The sequence below is a fragment of the Ylistrum balloti genome, unplaced genomic scaffold (assembly GCF_031769215.1).
Source record: "Ylistrum balloti isolate Yb309-2 unplaced genomic scaffold, AGI_CSIRO_Ybal_v1 Utg369796, whole genome shotgun sequence".
In the NCBI taxonomy this organism is placed as follows: Eukaryota; Metazoa; Mollusca; class Bivalvia; order Pectinida; family Pectinidae; genus Ylistrum; species Ylistrum balloti.
This window is the reverse complement of record NW_026781976.1, coordinates 989,517-1,012,858: the sequence shown is the minus strand read 5'-3', so window position 1 is coordinate 1,012,858 and position 23,342 is coordinate 989,517. Positions and strand designations below refer to the sequence as shown.

General features: G+C 38.8%; 1 protein-coding gene across 6 annotated transcripts in view; it reads left to right on the top strand.

Moving 5' to 3' along the window:
• The window catches only part of LOC132544395 (ubiquitin-conjugating enzyme E2-17 kDa), a 65,268-nt gene that overhangs the window by 5,051 nt on the left and 36,875 nt on the right, over window positions 1-23,342 (top strand). Inside the window, exon 6 of one of the 6 annotated variants that reach the window (XM_060207980.1) lies at window positions 11,573-15,848. The exons of the other annotated variants lie outside the window; for them this stretch is intronic. Coding sequence (XP_060063963.1) covers window positions 11,573-11,712 — 140 coding nt within the window. The 3' untranslated portion in view covers window positions 11,713-15,848. Of the gene's footprint in view, window positions 1-11,572; window positions 15,849-23,342 lie in introns of those variants that run through there. 6 annotated transcript variants of the gene reach the window in all.

Genomic DNA, 23,342 nt, shown 5'->3' with positions numbered 1-23,342 from the left:
TACAGTGTTTTTCCTGGGTATTTTAGAAAATTTTAGGCAGTTATGGGATTTATTTTGTGGAGTTGTTAAATGTATATGGTGTAAACATTGATTAAAATAGACATTAGAGTTTCATAATTTGGACTTACATATGCATAATACAATGTCATGCAGTAAGCATAACAGTATAACAATTCAGAAGTTTGGTACATATTTCAGATATTTTGCTGTAGTTTATCTTTTGCTTTGGTTTCCTTATAACATAAGTATTGCTAAAACTCAATTATCAGTTCAAAAATTTAATTAACCAAAAACTTTTTCATGTTAAAGAAAATTATATTGCATTCTTAGATTAAGAAATTTTGTGAAATATATACTTTCAATGTTTTGTATACTGATATATATTGCCAGAGAGCATCAAAAGGTATTTATGAATTTATTTAATTGATATAGAAAGGTCTTCAGCAGTTTTAATGGTAATGTGATAAAATATTGCATATATTTTTATACTTAATGAAACTGAGGATTTTGACTGAAACAAAGCAAAGATACAGTATACTGATATATTATGTGTAAATAGAAAGTAGGATTTGTTCTCCATTGATAAAAAAATCTTAAGTTGAAGGAAAGTATTGATTGATAGATGTTTTGAACAGCATTTTCATCTGCATTACTGTATTAGCATCTTACAGACAATAACCAACGTAAATGTACATCTAGATATACTGTTAAGTTACATGCATAATTGCTCCTGTGGTACCAGTATGTTTAAACAGCCAAAAATAATATTAAATTAACATTCAAAATTATTCTTGATTTTGAACATATGTTGAAAATGAATGAAATGATATATTCTGGTACTATTTAATGAAGTTGTAACTCTCAATAATCAAGTAAAAGTAGGCATGATGAAAAATGCACAACGGCAACATTTGATGGCCATTTCATATTGCAAGGAAGATAATTCAGTCCTGTCACTAACTTCAATTCCCAAACTCTAATCAAGAGGTTTGCTCAGGTGCAAGAGAACTAAAACCCTGATAAATTTGAAAGATAAAACATTGTTTTCGCCTTCTCATTTTTTTGCTGTGTGCATTTACTTTTGGATTACATTGTCCCAAATTTTTCAGATTTTTTTGTTGAGAATTAATTACTGGATTTTAGAAAATTGTAATTTTTTCTAATCAAAAGACTTTCAGATGCTTCCATTTGCTTATGCTTTTCAACAACCTAGAAAGCAGACTAACAAGTGCCACTAGACTAACTAATGTCAGAAGTGTCGGATATACTTTGGGAATGGGACATTCTCCAATTCATTTTTATATCGGCAGGAAAAACACTGTTAACAAATCATGTAGGGATAGGGGAGAGGGATGGGTGAGGGTAAGTCAGCTGTGACAGGAGGGAGGGGGTTGGTATTAGCTTTAGTTTTTTTAGTATTTGAAAGTTAGTGACTGCTAGCAGTTGGTGTGGGGATTGTAGCTTACAGTCTATCTTTAAAGATATCTAAATAAATGAATCCCGCAAATCTCATGCTTAGAATCAACCACCTTCTGAACCTTATATCAGAATGAACCTTGCATGATTTTGTTCTGTTACCATTATCATTAATAGTTTCAAATGACCGGAATTTATCACCTGATTTGTAATACCTAAATTGAACAGTTTATTAGCATTTCCATTGAAAGACCTAAAATTTGTTAATCAATATGGTTCATTTCAATTGAATATTTGGAACTTGTCAAAAATGTCTTGTTTGGTATCTTAATTCAAATGAAAAGCTTGATGTTCAATGAGACCAATTAAGTTGCAAAATGTGTTCATGTAAAACAGAGAATTAAGTTGTGATTATGATGAAACATTACTTCCTCAGCTCTCCTGACTTGACTATTAGCAGTCATGTGAATGTAAGCAATGGTGTAATGCGAGTCGTCTCAGATATCAAAAAACTTATTTATCAAAAACTTGTTTCTTAAAAATTTCGCTACCTATACACAAAGGCTGTGGGCACTGTGGGAGTGGGAATAAATGTGATTTTCAACTTTATTGAAATACACACCTTAAAATTTATTTTCATTCAGTAAAGAGACTATTCTTTTGGCCTGCAGTGTTTTAGAGTCATGGAACTTTGTGTACTTTACTTGGCATCAGAGTTGAAAGCAACATTGGCAACCTTGCTTCGAGGATCAGCTTCAGGGTCAAGCTCATGAAATGTTTGTTATTATTTCAAGATAATCTTCTATTAAATATAAATACATACCGTTGCTGAACTCGAGAAACAAGAACTTGAATATAAAAAATAACCTTACTGACCTCTATTCGAAGACCTGACCATGTGGTTTTATCAAGGACTGATGTACACATCAACCAAGATCTTGGCCAAAATGAGGACATGCTGCATATAATATTACATTGATCACAAACATTTTACTATCAGTGCTTAAATATCTAGGTGAGCGATAGTGGCCATGAGGATATTTGTTTATGAAGATATATATTGAGAACAAGATTTTCAAGTTAACTACATGATAACATATGAGAGGTCCATGTGTGATATTTTAATCTTGGTGGCACACTAGTTTGGTGGAAATGACATGTTTGATGTGGAAATTGAACTGAGGACCCCTGATTATAACTTCCTTACATCAATTACACCAATTAGAGGAAGTTCAGAGTGTGCCTGATATAAGATGACTTTACTATATAAACAAAAAAAGGATTGGCCTCAGGTTCATGAAACACCTCTTGAACAAATTTACTGGTTTATGTAGCATCACCTCTGGAAACAGCAGCAGGGCTTTCATCAGACCTTTGAGCTTAAAGTGTACCCTGCACAATTGCTATATCTAGCCAGAAAATTCAACATATTATACAATAAAAGAAAATCAAGAAAATGTGAATGTCTTAGCCCTGTTTACCAGATATTGTGAGTCATTTGAATTGCACACCTTTGGCTTGATAGCGATCGCTTCAATATGGGTTGCCAACATCTGTAACATCACAAGTCTAATGCTGTCAAAACAGCCCTATAGAAATATACTGGATTTCCACTGCACATTTTTGAGAGATTTTGACCTTTACTTATGTGATATATTCCATGGACACTTGCTTGTGAAGGTCATTTTTAAAGTGCTATGCACATATAGAAATAACAATTACAATTTCAAATATGAAATGAGTTCCTTTTGCGTAGAGGAACAATGTAATGTATGGATGTGTACAAACACATGTGAATGTATCTTAATTAATCAGCCTTTCATAATTCCTTTAACTTGTGACTGTAAATATACTTTTTATTATCTAATTGATCTCTAGAAAATATGATTAACCCTTAATTAATAAACAAATGTGCACCCACACGTTTATTTAAAAATGGAGATATACAATTGGAATTTAAAACACATCTGTACAAAAAAATGCAAACTCGTCATGAGCAGCAACTTGTGTTCTGAGCTTCAGTTATGACAGCTGGAATTAATATGAATAATTATGCAATATTTGTGACATAATTTGCCTTGAATTGTTGCATCGATTAGATGTATTGGGAGGAGGTCATTTCCTTATTTTCATGCTTCGTGCAATCAAGAGATTTTAGGAAGTTAACAAGTGGTAAATGTACAAGCCAATTTAGGAATGTTTTACAGGGAGATCTGTCCCTTCCAAGTCTCACAAAAATAAATAATATGTCAATAAACTGACAAAAACTAACTTCAGGTTGAAGTTAACCCCATGTCCACTTGCGGACATTCCTTTGATGTTATACCTTGACATAGGTATAAATGTGTATATTGAGCCTCTTGCCATGACAGCATATGCATTTCTTGTGATGCACCTGTACTCAAATTTCACACCTTGGTACACTAAGGGATCGGATTGAGATGACTTCATCAATGAACCAAGACACTGAATCATGAGGTACATATATCATCACAAACTTGAATCCATGATTTCATGTATATTGAGAAAAAAGGGAATTTCACAATTCAGTTGTGAAAATATCTAAGTGATATGACTAGGTATCTTTGAATTGCCAACCTATTTCTTGATATAAGAAACACTTTTTTCCTTGTGAGTTTGGCATGTGGCTTATGTACTGGTATAGCTTACATGTAGCTGAGATAAAAAAAATAGGCAGGATGAAAAAAAAAGTTCCATATTTGCTATTTAATGTTTTTTAACTACATCTCTAGAAATAAACAATTATCTTTGTATAATTCATTTGCAAACTTTATAATTGTTTCACTGACGATCTTTTGACGATCTTGATAAATTGCCCTCTGTTATCAAATTGGAAAAAATTGGTAAAAGTTAGCTTTGCGGCTTATAACAGGAGAAATACAGTAATTTGTTGTTATGATATCTATAAAATATGTCAATCATCTTCTATCATTTATCAAAAATGGCAAACACTAACCTAGAAGTTATTTTGTAGATATTTATTTACCGATACATTTTTGTATTTCTGGACAGTATATAACTTTGGATTAACAATGTAAAGAGTGATTCTGTTTAGATTCCCCAGAGCTAATTTATTGCACATCAGTGCTCAGAAAGTATGCCCTTGGAGTTGTCTGTTTGGTTTCAGTTGAACTTGTCAGACACATGTATAAACACTTGGACTGTGAGGCCTGTAGTTGAATGTACCGTAGTCATTTGTAAAACAGGTAAAGTTTGGCAACTGGAGCACCTGTTTGACAAATAGAGGTGATGGAGTGGGGTGTTTGAAGGAGAACATAAGTGTGTTCCAGGAATGGGAATGTATTAGGGAAATATCAGGTCAAGGAAACTGTGATTCAATAACAAGGAACATATAAGGACAGGGTCAGGACCAAGCCATAGGAGGTATTTGAGTAACATAGGTTTGAAGAAGTGGGGTTACATTGTATTCCCAGCACAACTTAACCTCAATAATCAAAATGCCTAGAATCATGATATTTTGCCTGAAGGTTCCGAGGATAAACACCAACAAAGTTTGCACAAACAAATTATCTTGATGCATACTCAAGGGCACAGGGTTCAAACCTTAACGCCTTGAATCATGATATTTAGGTGGTTGGTTTCTGTGATGAAACCTAACAAAAGCTTGCAAAAGTTTGATGTCCTTTGTGACTTTGTCCTATGTTCAGGGTTGAAAGGGTCAAATTTCTTAAAACCTTCAAATCACTACTTCTCATTATCTTGAAGGTTCTCGTGATAAAGCCAGAAAGTCTGCCAAAAGATTACTTTGACACATATTCAAAGCTTTCAAAAGTTTGATGGTCTTTGTTACTTTGACCTACATTTAAAGTCTCTGGGTCTGATTTATTAAAACCTTCAAAGGCTTCTTCTGATCAGGCAGATGGTCTAGCATTGTGAAATTTGGCTGGTATGTTTCTGGAATGAAACTAACAAATATTTAAGAAACGAAATTCCCTTGACAAATATTCAGATCTCAGAGGTAAAATTCTTCGAACTTAGTACAATTTTTTTCTAATGAAGCAAAAGGCCTAGAATCATGATATTTGGCTGGTAGGTTCCTAGGATGAAGTCTGAACAATTGTCACAAGAATCAAATTTGTTAAACCATTAAACATTTACAAGTTTGAATGTAATGAGCCATGGTGCCCAGAACTATGAAATTTCCTTGTTAGGTTCCAGAGATAAAGTGAACAATGTTCAATGTTACAGTGGTCAGCTTTGTTGAAACATTATTTTTATTGAGTCAAAATTTTGAAGTCAGTTAAATGTTAATGTATTTGTGAAAGGATTATCTTCAAGGTGAGCATGCAGTCTTATTAGGGCTCTTGTTAAGAATACATAGAAAACTGTCTAGATTGTTGGATGAATGTCTGGATTCTATATTTGGATATTTCTTGGCAATTTTAATGTGGTAGCAATAATCCGAGCCTTTATGTTTGATAATCAAACTGTCTTGACACTAGTTGCCATACAGATTTTATTTTAAATGGATTGTCACTACAAAGCTATCCTGACAAAAGGATAGTAAAATTTGGGTGTTCTCAAATAACGTTGATAGGCAAGCTTATGCATTGACACCTGATTGATGGATGGTTCCTGTAAAAATGGTTACAAAAGGATGGACATCTCTCTTTGTGAACTAGAGAGACAATATTTAGAGAAACAATTATTTCCGTCTTCTTAATGTTTCCATTCTTAAGGCATCTTGTTTTCTTCTATGGCAGTTAAAAAAATAATGAATATCCATGGTAATGTAGTGAGCAATGACTTAACAATTAGGCAGTTGTGGCTTTAACAGTGAGTAAACCAGATTAATGACTATGATAAAAATATTATTGTATTGTACTAATACGCTAAAAAATAAAGAAAGTGGAGGCAAAAAAAAAAAAAAAAAGCATGCAATGTGTGATTTCATGTGATGAAAAAATTTGAGCATTGCTGGTTGATGTTGGCACTAGCTACTTTTAGTCAGATCCGATCAGTCAGATGCCAATAGTGTATCTGGGTTTGGTTTCATCCTGTCTGTAATAACAGTTATACAATGTTAATTCTGATCTTCCTGATTGGTGTAGGTATGGTATACAAAGCTGTCACCTGTAAGCACCAAAAGACTCTTTGTTATGACAGGGTAGGCATGGGAGTTTCAATGTTTCATAATGATGAAGGGCTTACCTGATAACTTTTCTCAAGAATGAATTAACAACACTTAATGACAGCATTAGTAGCCATTGTCAAAAATATAGACTGACCTCCTTGCAGACAAGCATACATTGTTAATTAGCAGTGATCATGAATCAGTGTTAACAGAGTGATGGTAATACTTCTGAAACATGTTGGACAAAAGTAGGACTGGAAACAAGTAAAGGTATTGTACAAAATTTATTCAGGTTTAACTACATCTCTGCCTATACAATAAACCCATGTGTATGACTCTAAAAAGCTAAATCTATTAAGACAGTGGTGTATACTGATGTTTATGTTTGAACACTATATGTTTAGCAAAATCAAAGTACTCCTGATACCAAATAAGGATATATGTAAATAACATAATGTAGGCCTGCACAAATGTATGGCTGCCCTATGGTAATCACGTCTGTCTGTCTGTCTGTCTGTCTGTCAGTACTTCTGTTTCCAAGTTTCCTTGGGCTGATCAAGCTCAAACTTAATACATGCTTGCATGAAATTGCTTTTCAGCTTCAAAGGTCAAGGTCACTTGCTTTAAAGAGAAAATCAGTTTCTGTGTTTATCAATCTAACTTAAACTTCATACAGTACTTCATTACTGGAAGTGTTTGCTTAGGATTGCTTTACAGTTTTGAAGGTCAAAGGTGAAGGTCACTGTTACTCTAAATAGAAAAATCAGTTTCCCTGTGATAACTCAAATTTCCTTTGGCCAATGAAACTCTAACCTCTTACATAGCTTTCTTACTAAAATGGCTTGCTTTGGGTTGCTTTTCAGTTCCCAGGGTCGACAGTCCAGATTATTGGGGGGATTTCCAGCCACATAGCAGGGCCCTTCTTGACCTGTTATTGTTCTAATTCGATATATGTATATTTATTACTAGTTTAAAAAAAATCAGAGTTTGAAAACAAAACAAAAAACAACTGAAATGTCTAGTTAAGTTTACCTTACTGATTGCTAGTTTTGTTGAGAAAAAAGAAACAAAAAAGAAAAAGCACCAATTGCCTTATGCTATCCATTTATATCAAAACTGTCTTAAGCCTACATTAATCCAATAATAGAGAGAAAAAATAAATATTTTAATCATCCCAGATTTAATTATCATAATTATAATTAATCCTTTGCCAGTGAAATCATAAAAACCAAAACATATCAAGAGATCTATAGACACAGCAAGATAAAGACGACAATAATTGTAAATTAACTTCATAAAATTTTCAAACTACATACCAGACAAATGGATAGACAAGTATGACTGGTTGCATTAACGCTGTGCACTGTATTAACATGCCAACATGCCTCAAACACACAAAAACTCCGAAAAATATTCGTTTGTTTTTAGTTCAAAGAATTATCAGTGATTGGTGCTTGCAATCTGCTTGAGTACATGAATCATGGTAATCACATTCTTGTAGAGAAAACAGTGTTTGTGGTAGCAACCAGTTAAACTAAAGAAGAACTTATATTGGTTTAAGAGTCCAGATTTGCATTATATTCAATAAACTATCAATATGATTTTGAAGACAGGTTGATTAAATGAGAATTCAATTTTCCTCGATAGTGGAGTTGCATGCACAGTACACAAGCAGTTGGTATTTTGTATCGACCTCCAGATCATCGCCTTCAAAATGTATACCTTATAAGCAATTTTTATGAATGGTGATCACAAGGTTGGCTCTTATTAGGGAAATTATTTCAGAAATCATTTGTCATATTTGAAATTGTTTGTTTATTGATGGAATAGCTAATACCAGGTGAGCAATGCAAGCCCCTTACGCCACTTGTTTGAGGTTGGAATAAATGAAATGTCAAAAAAATATCTGATTCATGATGGTCCTTAGTTCTGTGGTACTTTTGGGATCCTGACATAGCAGGAAGGGATGTGCTTAGACTTTGGGAAGAGTTGGGGGGTGGGGGAAACCATAGCATTATTTGTTGGGAAGGGGCTTAAACTACAGTAAAACCAAGGCATTGATTGTTGGAAAGGGGCAAAAATTTGGGGGGGGGATGCAAAATTATGGCATTGATTGTAGGGAATGGGTATAATCCTGCTGGAGATTTTGAAGGAGAGACAAAACCACTTGATTGTGGAAGAGGAGCAAATCTTGACGAAGATTGTTGAGGAAGGGCAAAATGAAGAGATAAACAGTGAAAGAGGGACAATTATTATACACTTATGTGTAAGGAATCAGCATAAGATTTTATTTGGTTTTAACTTATTTTGTGCAAATTTAATACTTGATGGTTGTTACTAAAACTTAACTTCACACTCATCCAAACTAAATCATATATCATTATCTATCTCAAGGGAAACTCTAGATAGACATTTGCACCTTTTTGAGTCCATCAGATTGTGCTCTGTTGAAATTGCCCTGTATCTGTCATCCATCTCATGTTCTTTAAACAGTACTTTATTGCTATCTGTTGAGAGGGCTAAAACAATCTTTCTTCAATTTCATAAGATGGTTACTCTTGGTTCATTGTTGTGTCTTTGTGATTTTTTGAACTGATCAGAAAAGAAATGACTGGCTGGTGTCATCTTTGAATTTGTCAGTGAAATTCTGTTTCTTTTATGTCTTGAAGAATAGATATATCTTTCTGAAAATTCCAATGAAGATATTCCCTTGATCCTTAGTTGCACTTATGTGATTTTGGAAGTGATACGGAAAACAAAATGACTGACAAATGTCCATTTTGAATTTGACAGTGGTACTCATTTTGATTGTCACCATCTCTCAAAGAGGAAATTTCAAACTTCATATGATTAAGAGTAAAAACAAAGATAAAACAATGTGGGGTGCTCAGATTCTTCTGGGATCATGTTTTTTTCTTGAAAAATCATTGATTTTGGGAGTATTTTCTGTTCTGTTTTGCACTAGTTTCCTGTGAATTCAATAGTTTCCTATGAACACTTTAGCTTCATATGAGTTCTCTAGTTTTCTGTGAGCACCTGAATTTTTAGGTCATCTTACCAGAAGGGAAAACTTTTTCCTTAAAATCCTATTCCTCTTTCATACGTGGATGGATTTCAACCATATTTGGTCTGATGCATCATTATGTGAGGGTTATCATTTCTTAAATTCAGAATTTTGATTCGACTCGTAGGGGTCGAGGGATAGGGCCCCAACTGGAGAGGTGCTTACATTGGATTTAAAACCCTACTTCTCATTTCTGCCTGGGTGAATTTCAACAAGCTTTGGCCAGATTCATCACTTAGGGTAGGGAATTATGTCTTAAATTCAGAAATTTGATTCCATCCCTAGGAACTTTTAGGCAGAGCCCAAAAACAGGAAATTAGACAATGTTTTGCTTCAAAATTCTACTCCTATTTAATGCTTGATTGGATTTCAACCAAATTTTGTCTGAAATATTGAGAGTGGAGAATTGTTTTTTTAAATTCAGAAAATTGATTTGACCCTTAAGCACCTAGGGGTGGGGCCCAATAAGGGTGAGTTAGACAATATTTTGCTTTAAAATGCTATTCTTTCTTAATGCATGAATGTATTTGAACCAAATTCGGCCTAAAACATTAACAGGGAGTGGCATGCATAAAGTGAAATTGTCGTGACCACTTTTAAGGAAAAAAAAATTTCACTTTAGGCCAAAATCCAACAAAGAGTCTGAACTATTTCTCTACAAGTTTCATTCACACCAATGAGAAAAATATTTGGAGTAGGAGTTTTTCATGAAAAGAAAAGAGACAATTTGTCGTTGTTTTACAGCCTAATCAAAACTTCACATGGTAACCACAGTAGCCATTTTGTAACATGCTTATGCTACTGAACTTACCATTTATGAGTTTCTGATAGCTTTAAGGAATATTCAAAATTTGAATTCATCAGATTTATCAAGACTACCATCAGCAAGTTCTGTGGTTGGTCCATCCATTCATTCATTGTCAGATTACTGTTAAAGGCCATGACCCTCTTTTCCTGTCAGCTATCTTGTTTCCTGTTAGCACTTAAAACAAATGTGATAGCTCTACTTTTCCATGAGGTATTGTAGTTTCCTTGAATAACTTTCTAGTTTCCTTTTAACATCTATTCCTTTGAATGCTCTAGCTTTCTGTGATTATTCTCATTTACTTTCTTGGGCATCCTTGATCACTGAGCAGTCTCATTTTAAGGAGAATTATAGTTTAGTGAGATCTGGAGTTTCCTAAGAGCACTAGTTTCCTTTGTGCACTCTAGTTTCCAATAAGATCTGAAGTTTCCTTTGAAATTTTCTATTTTACTATAAGCACTTTTGTTTCCTATGAATTCTTTAGTTTAATGTACATGTGAGCTCTTTCATAGCCTTTGAGAGTTCTAGTTTCTTGTGAGCGATCTGCTAGTTGCATGTAAGCACCCCTTATTTCTCTTCAGCTCCATCATACACTGGTTTCCTGTGAGCACTCTAGTTGAAATAGGAAATATAGATATTTTAACAGAATTAGTTTAATTTCTAATGGAGATATTTCAAACTTGGTTAGAATTATTACCAAAGGATGACAGCTTGATGGTATGCAGGTATGGAACCTGGTTGACCTCTAGGCGCTGATGGGCAGGGCCAAAAGGAGTCAAATTGACTCAAATTACAAAAATTTTCTCAACACTGAGGTATGGTAGAATCAAATGCTTTCATGGATGGAAATGTCTTTTCATTTGTAATAAAGAGTTATGATGATAGGATAACAGTTTTGATGATTTGCATATATTGACACTGAGTGATGCCCATGGGCTTAAACATTATTTTAAGTCTTACTATCAATAATGTCACAATTTCTTATTTGTGACACTTGAAATCTGTCACCTTTATATTCAATATTGATTTATTACCTCAGGTGATCGTCAAGGCTAATAAGCTTCTTGTTTATGAAAAGCAAAATCATAACGCTTACCTTATGCCCAAACAAAAAATCTCTGTGTTGCAACATTTTTCTTTCGTAAACTTAATTTGTTTTCTTTGCTTTCAGTTTTGCTGTCAATATGCTCACTACTTAATGATCCAAATCCTGATGATCCTTTGGTACCAGATATTGCCAGAATTTTTAAAACAGATAGAGAAAAATATAATAAACTTGCTGTAGAATGGACTAGAAAATATGCCATGTGAACATCAGTAGAAGTTGAATCTTAACACAAAGAACAGCCCATGATGGCCACAGATATGAAAAGCATAAGTGATGTGTCCATTTTTAAAAATTGTTAAATGTGATGAGTGATTAGGGATGCAAATATTACTTGAATTGTATAATAATTGTATCATGGTTTAAACTAGGATATGAGGGGTAAATCAGTATTGGTTGGAAAAGTGACACTGGCATCAAATTTTCAGTTCTTTTTCATTTGATTTTACTTAAGCATTTGAGTTTCTTTAGCTGCTGACAACTGTAAACAAAAAAATGTATACTTTAAGCTCTATAACTTGCATCAAGATGGCCACCAGTCTTCTTCAGAATCTTGTTATTGCTACTTCTGAACAGAAAATTATATTGAAACTAGACCTCCATATTTGAGTTGTTTAATCAACAGAACACACTTAATGCTTCTCCTCCAGAACAGTAAGTTGTATTGAGGCGTGATCTCAGTTATTGCGTTGTGTATTATCAACAGAACCCTGTTGATGTTACTCCTTGAGAACAATAAGTTGTATTGAGACTTGACTCCCATTACTGAGTTGTTTAAACCACAGAAGCCTGTTAATGCTTCTCCTAAGAAAGGATGTTGTGTTGAGATGTGATATGTATGAATGAGTTGTGTATAGTCAACAGAACCCTGTTAATGCTACTTTTTGAGAACTTTAAGTTGTATTGAGACATGACCTCAAATGTTTTTTCTGAAGAGTAACAGGATTCCGCTCATGTCGGCATATTATTCGGAAAAAACCTTAGTGAAATTTGACATTTGCTGGCATGCATGAGCACAAGACAAACCTAAGGATTTCATTCATGTTTGCATGACAAATGTATAACCGTTTCCTACACCATTTTATACAGTTTATAAATTATTATCAAAGAATGGGATGATATAAAAAGAAAAGACACAGATATTTATCAACCACAAGCCCCTAATCTTTGAATGACAATTTTCACTTGTTAGCCCACCTGGTCATTCAACTTTTCTTACAAATAAATGACTGAACAGGTTTTGACAAAATTTGGTCAGAAGCATCTTTTGGGGGAAAGGAAACAAATTTTCTTATTATAGCAGTTTGTTTCAGCCCCCAGTGGCCTGAGTAGCAGGACCCAAAATGAGAAATAGAGAATTTTTTTTTTAATTCAACCCCTACTGTAGGAATGATTGTATTTTGACCAAATTTGGTTTGAAACATTCTGAGGAGAAGAGGAAACAAATTGTAAATGAGCATTTGTGAATGGTAAACTTAACGATAGCTGTATGTGGGCCAGGCTGCAAAGGTTGGGTAACTTGGGCTGAAATTTTGTATCCATGACATCCCTGCTGAAAACCAGCAGATCTGTAATAGAAGAGAATATTTATAAAGTGTTGACTATGTGTTTTGCACTTTTCAACAAAATGTTCACAATTAGTTTGGTAGTATCAGAATGACACTAAAACATTTTGAAACAAATTTAGTGCATATAATGAGAAGGAAGTGAAGAAAGATATGCTAAAGAATATATTGAAGATTTAGATGTAGTATGTATGTAAATTTGAAGTTGGAATATTCATCCACTACACTTGCTGTTCTAACAACTTGCTATTGACATGGTGACTCTTCATTCCCTTCAGTGTTTGTCTGTGGGAATGCTCTTTTCCTACTGGGCTTCTTGTATATAATTTCTGGTTGAGATATAGTTGTAGGGGCCATGGTGGCCAAGTGGCTAAGGCGTCTGACCATCTTTATAGCTAGCCGTCTACCTCTTAGTAGCAGGTTAGAGGCCTTCGTGGAGCCTTTTCCAGGTACTGATAGGAGGTTTGCGGTTTTACAGCTATCTTCCACCACACAAACCTGGTACGTCCTTAAATGATCTTTGCTTATCATGGATTTAAAGCAACAATAAACAAAAAGTACCAGTAAATAAATTATTCTACTTTAGAACAAAGCCAAATTTATGGCTACAAATAAAATAAACATAACCATTACTGAATTACCTGTCTGATGTACCAGTGCTTTTTTACTTCAAAAGGTTTCAATGTAGGTAAAACATGTTAGACAGATATTGAACTTTGGAGATCAGATGAACAGATATTCACTGTTATATACTTGGTTTAGGTTGGACATTTTAAGATGGCTGCGACAAAGCATATTCTTGCCCCATTCTTAATATACCTCAGATTGTTTAATTTTCTGAGGTAGAGATCATGTAACAGATATATCGAAATCAGCAGATGAACAAATGAACATGAAACTTGCTGTAACATTGATCCATATTCCAAACTGATTGTAACTGTAAGGTTACAAGAAATTTTCATTTCTTATGCTCCCTGAAAATTTTAGAGGAAGCATATATTGCCACTTTGTCTATTCAGCCATCAGTTTATCCTTTTATATCAGGAGCATAACTTTACCTAAAGTAAGGATCATAAAACTTGCTTTATACATTGGTAAGTCTAAGGCAATGTGCTTTGTAATAAACTTAGGGCCTGCAACCCCTTAATTACAAAGTTATTGTCCTTTATTTAAAATTTCCTGTCCAGAGCATAACTTTCCTTTCATTAAAACTCGTGTAAAGAACAGTTCAATATGTAACCATTTGAGTGAATTTTCCTTTTATTTTTACTGTTTATATCTGGTAGAGTCACAATATATTGTTAGATTTCAGATGAATCTCAGATTCAAATAAATTACTCAATTTTGACTGCTTGCTTATACTTCTACGATTTATTTGCGGATTTCATCATACCTTTCACTAAAAGTGTATGTAACAATTCAGTAAAATTCATCTTGATAACATGTGATAAATGCATATATATCAATACATAGCCCCTGGCAGTTAATACATCACTGTCTTGAAATGTCCACTTAATACCATGTAAACAACAGTGATATTGAGGAGAATCTCTACATAGTAAATTGTCTCATAGAGGGATTTCATTATATTAAAAGACTAGTACTGTATGCTTGTATTGTATATAAATGTATTGTACATAGTAATCTTTTAATATATTCATATTCTATCTTATGGATATGACATTGTGTATATTTTGTATATGTACTGTGCAGTGGAACATCATTAACATCACTATTCATTGAATTAATCTCATCACTTGTTCTTTTTGAATTTGTAAATAGTTTCATTGCAAAGGGTTGATATATGTGATTTATTTGTCTGAGGTAATCACTGATCTTTTCTTTAATTCAGTTAATTTTATTAAAACTTTCTTTGCAGATATATATATATTTTTTAAGATTGATTACTCCTACACTATTTGGGTTGTAGGCTTTACTAGGGTAAATCTGTTCCAAATAAAGACAGCAATATTAAAGCTATAAGATCCAATGGTAATCATTTAACTTTCATATTGTGACTCATTATTTCATTAGGGAGGTTGTATATCCAGCTGTGGTAAAATGTTGAGAATATCAACAACAATGACTAAAGGACAAATTTGAAGGATTCTACTTTGGTTTTGTGGCTGAAGTAGTTCAATTAATTTACCAAGTGGACCTCAATGGACCAGTGGATTGAAATATACAAATGTATGAATAAGACATTAAATGTAGGATTAAGTTTTTACATGTCGAAGTTAAGGACCAACCTTATCCTGTAGTGTTTATGTACAGATAGAAGTCTTATTGTTTATAAACATGAATAAGATCTGTTTTCTGGCCTTTTTATAACATTGTTAACATAAAAAAAATCATCAACAATTTGGATACTTTTAAGTCATTAGTAATTGTCAAAATGAAGCAAAATAATTAAATAAAAATAAAAAACCAAATATCTTGAGGATGAGATATTAGAGGTTATAACAAATCACTGGAGGGAGGTAACAGTGGCTGTTTCACAAATGTTTAGTCCACTGAATAGGGGATGGCAATTATTAGAACAAAAGTGCTTGCTGCCATATGACCTGACTATGTTAATTGATTGAGAACTGTATAAACAATGTGTGAAGTAAAACGCTTCCTATTAGAATATGTATTAGTATTGGATTTTCTGTGTACACTTATGATTTTTTTTTTTGTTTTTTCACAAGCCCAGAAATATCTCTACTAAATTTTCAGCCTTTTCTTGTTGATGATAATGGTTGAAAATTTTAGTACTGAACTTAATAAAAGTGAATTCCACCAACACAATAGTTTGTTCTTTTATTTTGAACTTACCAGATACCCAGAAAGCATTGAATAATATTGTACATTGACATTTAAAACTAAAACATTTTGGTTCATCAGTCAAATTGTTTTATTGTCATTTTCATCAGTGTTTTTAGCTCACCTAGCCTGAATAGCCATGTGAGCTGTAGAGATACCACAGCTTCTTTGTCAATCTGTCAACTTCTCCTAGAAATTGCAATTTGTCATGAATGAATGGACAGATTGGGATCAAATTTGGTATGAAGCATCCTTTGGGAAAGTGGAACCAATTTTGTATAAACAGTGGTTCTGGATCCCACAGGACCTCAGGGAAGGGGCCCCGACAGGGAAAATATATCTATTTCCCTATAAAAAAACTTCTCAATAACCAATGTTTTGATATTTGGCTGGTAAGTTTGTGAAAAGAAATTACCTTGACTTGTATTCAGGGTCACGGGGGGTCAAATTTGTGAAAACATTTAAATGACTTCTTATGAACTAAAAGGCCTAGAGGCATTATATTTTGCTGGTATGTTCCTAGGTTGAAGCCTGACAAAGATCACGAAAGAAATGACCTTGACTTGTATTCATTAGTTAGTCATTTAACATATTAGTTTATTATCAGATAAATTTACCGGATATTGCAAAATGAAGAGATAAACAGTGAAAGAGGGACAATTTTGAGGTTTTTTAATGTAAAACCAATTTTTATGAGGTAATACTTACCATAACTTTAGTATGCAAAATATGGTACCTACACCCATCTTTGTATCCCAAAAACAACAGATTCAAAAATCCCGCCCTCCCTATGACCATGAGCCTTCACGTCATGAACATAGAGTTATTTCCCTTCCTCTTAGCCTTTATGTAGCACCCGTAGAGGGGCAGTCAGGCAGATAGGAAGAGGGGAGGAAAGGGTTGGACTCCATAAAGTTTTGGTAAGTATTACCTCATGAAAATTGGTTTTACATTAAAAAACCTCAATTTCATTTCAGTAATAATTACCATAACTTTAGTATGCGAATTCGTCTTACCGTAGTGGTGACTAGCAGCCAGGCAGCCCATCTAGCACACTAAACATGGTAGGGAGGGGGGGACAGAGTGCATAGAATAAGGAGGGGCAACCTCCCCGTGACCGAGCAGGTAACCCACGTGCCGCCGAACGGAAAAGACGAGCCCCGGGGCTAACGGGGGGGGGGGGGGGGGGGGGGCGGGGGGGGGGGGGGGGGGGGGGGGGACACAGCCACAGACTGTGCAACCACCAGAGGTCCCAAAGAATACAAACCTTCTGAGTGGAAAGCCAGGGATCTCAGATAAAAATCTGTAAATGTATCCCTGCCCCGCCAGAAGGCAGCAGACATGACCTCCTGAAAGGAGAACCCATTTCTTCGCAAGAAGGGCCCAGGATGCAGCGAGGGCCCTTACCTCATGAGCCCGCACTCTCACCCTCGCCGGAGCCTGGTCATCAGAATGCTCATAAGCATACTTTATGACCTGGCATACCCACCTAGACACCGACTGGGAGATGTCTCGCTGTCCCTGTTTGATAGGCAAAAACAGACGGGATCTGGACCGAGGCTGACGCAGGAGATTCGGTCTGGTGGGGGAGCCAGTGGCTCCTCCACCAGAAACGACAAGAGCTCCGAAAACCAAGGCTGCCTCGGCCACAGGGGGGCTATCAGAAGTAAGGAGCAGTGATGCTCCCTGAACTTCTGAATCACCCTGCCCACCAGGTTGAAGGGAGGGAATGCATAAGCATGCATCCCGTCCCAGTCCAGAGAAAGGGCGTCCACAGCCCAAGCCTTCGGATCTGGGACCGGAGAGACGAAGTTTGGCAGCTGATTGTTCAGAGAAGTGGCAAACAGATCTATCAAAGGTCTGTCCCACACCTGACAAATTCCCCGGAAGACCGAGGGACAAAGCTGCCATTCCGTCAACACCGGTTGGCGGCGCCTGGAGAGGGTATCTGCCAACACATTCAACCTGCCCGGAAGATGCTTGACCGTAATGGACAATTGCATCTCCTGACAGAGAAGAAGGATGCGGATGGAGAGGGCACACAGGACGTGAGACCTGGTGCCCCCTTGTCTCTCCAGATACGCGACAACTGTAGAGTTGTCGGTAGCCACACAAATCGCCTTGGACTGCAGGAATCCCCGAAAGGATTGCAGTGCCAAAAGAACTGCCCTCATCTCGAGCACGTTGATGTGCTCCGAGAGCTGATCCCCAGACCACTCCCCCGAGCGACAATGGCCGTCGAGGTAAGCTCCCCATCCTGTCATGGAAGCATCCGTGAACAGGGTCATAGAGGGGACAGGCTTGGTCAGAGGAACCCCGCGGAGAACATTCTCCCGAATGGTCCACCAGCGAGCGAACTCCCTGACTGACTGAGTGAGAGTTATCCAGGCCTCCCACTTCCTGGATGACGGAACCCAGTTGGACAGGAGGAACATCTGGAGAGGTCTGATGTGAAGTCTTCCTAGGGGGACCACATCTGCCAGGGCGTTGAGATACCCCAGAAAACTGAGGAACCAACGTACCTGGACCTGCGACCGTTCGATGAAGGACAGAGCCAGGGCCCTGGCCTTCTCGAACTTCTCCACCGGTGGTAGGGCTATGCCCAGAACCGTATCGAAACGATTCCCCAGGAAGACAAAGTCCTGAGATGGGGAAACCTCTCTCTGGAAGGAATGAAGCCGACTCTGAGTAAGACTTTCAGGACCAGCCTGGTATCCTTCACTAACGAACTGTGAAGCATGAGGGAGTCGTCGAAATAGATGTGGACGTCTATTCCGCGAGAGTGAAGGAATCCCACGACTACCTGCAGCAGCTTGGTGAACACCAAGGGAGCTGTCGTCAGCCCGAAGGGCATGGCCCGGAATTGGAAGACCTTGCCGTTGCACGTGAAACGGAGGAACTTCCGTGCTGACTTCTTGATGGGGATATGGAAATAGGCGTCCTTCAGATCTACTGAAGTTGCCCACATCCCGTCCCTCATGGAGGCCATGATGCCCTGTGTGGTCTCCATCTTGAAGTGAGGAGAATCTACGTGCCTGTTGAAGGCACTGAGATCTATGATCGGGCGCCACTCTCCGGACTTCTTCCGAACGAGAAACATTCGGGAGTAGAAGCCGGGAGTGATTTCCGACATAGGAATCTCCTCTACCGCGCCCTTGGCAAGCAAGGTCCTTACTTCCTCCTGGATCGCCCGAGCCTTCTCCAAATCCCCCGGAGGAGGAAAGAAGATCGGCTGGGCGGTAAGAGGTGGATCCTGAAGAAGGGGAATACCTAGACCCTCCTTGACCACCGACAACGTCCACGCGTCCTCCCTAATTTCCTGCCACTGGGACAGGAAAGCGGAGAGACGCCCGCCCACAGGAAGCTCCGGTTGGGGCAGATCGAGTCCCTGCCAAAACAGAGATTCGTCCGCCCATCCGGAGCCTGAGCCTGCGGGAGAAGGACAAGAGACCTGAACGGGAGGACCGCCGTCCACCCCGCCAGACCCCTGTTCTCTCTCGGTTAAGGAGAAGAAAGAGTCAGGAGCCCTTCTTCTTGCCCCCAGGAGGTTTCTTACCCTTCTTACCTTTCCCCTTATTGCCCTTGAAGTGTGGCTGCGATTTGCTGCGAGGTGCTGGCCTTCTCGGAACGAAACCTCTTCACCAAGAGTGCTGAGGCGACCGAGTCCTCCTTCATATCCTTCTGGACAGAAGGAAGAGCTCCCCCGAACAGGGTAGAGCCAGTGAAGGGGGCAGTCAATAGACGGGAAAGATAAGGTTCTTCGACTGGGCGATTTTTTAAGATAGAAAATCGCCTAGCCAACACGACATTGGCGAGCAGGGAGACCTGTAAGGCCGCTGATGCCCTCAACGCCGCGTTCAGGGCAGCTGTAAGCCTGTCCTGAATGTCGGCCTGTTCCGTCTCTGGTACCCGACCCTCAGGCAAGTCGGATACCTTGTATAGACTCACAGTCAGGAAGTCTATGTAAGACAGAACTTGGATGGAAAGGCGCAACATCCTCTCCATCCTGTGGTGCTCTCTAGCATCGAGCACCACCTGGTCCACCGATTTGCCGGGCCAGGCAGCCAACTCCCTCGACTCCAGCTTTGCTGGTTGAGGGGCCAGTTGCCCGTCATGTGTAGCGTAGTCAGCGGTAGAAGCCTCTGACAAATCGCCAACACCGAGCTGCAGACCGGCAAACCCGGGGGTGCGGGTAGATGAAGAATTCTTCTCCAAAACCCGTGCCCGGGCGGTGGCCAGAGCCGAAGACACAATGGTGCCTTCTGGCAGAGTCCAATCAGTACGAACGGAAGCCCGAGGAGCCACCAAAGAACCTAGAAGGGTGGTGGACTCGGGCACCGACGATGCAGAAGGGGTGGGCATACCTCCGCTCCGAGAATCTGAGAAATGTCGGCCCATAGGGCCCGCATCCCCGAAAGACCATGCTGAGCCTCGGTTTCAGCAATCTCGGAGCCCCCTACCTCCTGGGAACCCTCCTGGTCGGAAGGGTCATCTGCCGATGACTCGGACGGATCAATCGCCGAGCACCCAGGAGACAGATGGATAACATCGTCATCCTCTGCCAAGCCCACGCCCTCAGCGTCCATCTCCTCCTCGCTAACGAACGAAGTCGCCCTGGGAGGAACAGGGGCCGCCAGAGGAGACCTCTCCGGAGAGGGGGACTCCTCTATACGGCGTTTAGACGTAGAACGTCTAACAGCCGAAGCTGTAAGCTTAGAAGCCAACCCCTGAGGACAGGAGACCGACGAGTCCACGCGGGAGGCGGAAGTCCTAAAGGTCCGGCGAACCTTTTTAGGACCGGCCAAAACGGCCCCCGAAGTAGCAGAGCGTTGGGGGGATTCAGCACTGCTAAAACGTCTCCTAGAGGGAGAGACCATACCCCAAGGGTTCCATGAAGGAAGACCCATGGGGTTGAACCCAAACCCCTGAGGGAATGGGAACAGTCCCGCGGGCTGGGAGTGACCCCAGAACTGGCCAAATTGGCCTGCCTGAGCCTGGGGCTGGACACCCTGTCCAAAGGACCAGGATGAACCTCCACTCCCACCAGGTGGAAACCCAGCCATGTACGGGCCGAGCCGGTAACCGCTGGGTAACTGTTGGTACCCATGACCATCCGCAGGTTGACCTGGGCGGCCCGGGATTGAGTGCCCGCAGGCACCCCTACACCCGAGCCCGGGGGAAAAGGCAACCGGAAGCCTGACCTGGGGCCCCAAATACCTGGGGGAAACCCCCTGGGAAACCCTGCACCGGAAAATCTGGACTAGAGCGAAAAGCCCCAGATCCAGAGACCTGTGAGGGTAGGAACCCAGGCCCCGCACTGACACTAGGATTAGTGAACTCAGTGTCACTAATCCCCGTAGCCACTGACAACCCTGACAAAAAATCAGTGACCCCTGACCCCATACCGAGGGTACCGGTCCGGCGTCAGGGCGGCCCCCACCAACGACGCCACCTGGTGTGCCGAGGTCCCTGAAAGACTCAAGAGACCTGTGACCGGAAGTCCCTTTCCGACGGTAGCACCGCCGGCTGTCGAGAGCTACCGGCCGATTCGACCCTAAACTTTGCCGAGTCAGGGTCGGGTTGCTCCCCCCCTATACCAGGACGCGCCTGGACAGGGGGAGCCACCCCCTGCTCGAGGGCGGAGCTCAGTGTGAGAACACCCCCAGCAGTGACAACCTCACCCCTCGGCTCAGGGCCGGGGGTAGAAAACCTGGATGGCTTACCTCTCTTACCGGAAGATGAGGATGAATCCCTCTTCCGGTGAGAAGTTCGCCGACTGGGTAGGGGAACCTTTACAGCGGACCCGGCGTGCAAACAAAGTTCGCACGGCGAGGCCTCGCTGCAAGGCCGGCATAAGGGACAGGCATCATGGGGGTCCTGCTCTCCGTAGAAGTGAGAACACCCATGTGCCGAACCACGACGCAGCCCTGAATCCATAATTGTTACGAAATAAATAATCAAATAACAACAGTTATTAATACAAATAAACGTAACAAAAATAAATGGAGTGAAAAAACACAACTCCAACAAACAAATACGAACGAAAGCAAAAGCTAACGAAACGTAAAAAAGCTAAGCAAAATATACGGTCGAATAAATAATACGATCGATAAAAAGCGAAAAAACTTCACGAAAAAACCGAACAGCGCAAAACACGTGGATATGCGCTCGGTGCGTGGAGTATAGCAAATGGCCGAACAAAGGCCGAACAAAAGCCGGCCGATAAAGGCCTAAAAGCAGGATATATTAACTAAATAAACGTCTGCAAAAGACTGTTATAGTTAACGATGGGTTTAAAGCAATAAGCCGATATATAAATACTCGGCTATAAGCTAGACTTAAGCTAGAAAGAAAAGGAAGGCACTCAGCTGAATATAGCATGTCCGCCCGCTCCGGTAGCCATAAAGATAAGAGGAAGGGAAATAACTCTATGTTCATGACGTGAAGGCTCATGGTCGTAGGGAGGGCGGGATTTTTGAATCTTTTGTTTTTGGGATACAAAGATGGGTGTAGGTACCATATTTTGCATACTAAAGTTATGGTAATTATTACTGAAATGAAAATTATACACTTATGTGTAAGGAATCAGCATAAGATTTTATTTGGTTTTAACTTATTTTGTGCAAATTTAATACTTGATGGTTGTTACTAAAACTTCACTAATGTAAACTAATCATATCATTTCGATATCTGTCTCAAGGTAGACATTTGCACCTTTTTGAGCCCTGTTGAAATTGCCCTGTATCTTTCATCCATCTTATGTTCTTTAAACAGTACTTTATTGCTATCTGTTGAGAGGGCTAAAACAATCTTTCTTCAATTTCAAAAGATGGTTACTCTTGGTTCATTGTTGTGTCTTTGTGATTTTTTGAACTGATCAAAAAAGAAAATGACTGGCTGGTGTCATCTTTGAATTTGTCAGTGAAATTCTGTTTCTTTTATGTCTTGAAGAATAGATATATCTTTCTGAAAATTCCAATGAAGATATTCCCTTGATCCTTAGTTGCACTTATGTGATTTTGGAAGTGATACGGAAAACAAAATGACTGACAAATGTCCATTTTGAATTTGACAGTGGTACTCATTTTGATTGTCACCATCTCTCAAAGAGGAAATTTCAAACTTCATATGATTAAGAGTAAAAACAAAGGAAAGAAGGAGAAATATCCAACTTTCAAAGAACAAATACAGATAAAACAATGTTGGGTGCTCAGATTCTTCTGGGATCTTGTTTTTTTCTTGAAAAATCATTGATTTTGGGAGTATTTTCTGTTCTGTTTTGCACTAGTTTCCTGTGAATTCAATAGTTTCCTATGAACACTTTAGCTTCCTATGAGTTCTCTAGTTTTCTGTGAGCACCTGAATTTTTAGGTCATCTTACCAGAAGGGAAAACTTTTTCCTTAAAATCCTATTCCTCTTTCATACGTGGATGGATTTCAACCATATTTGGTCTGATGCATCATTA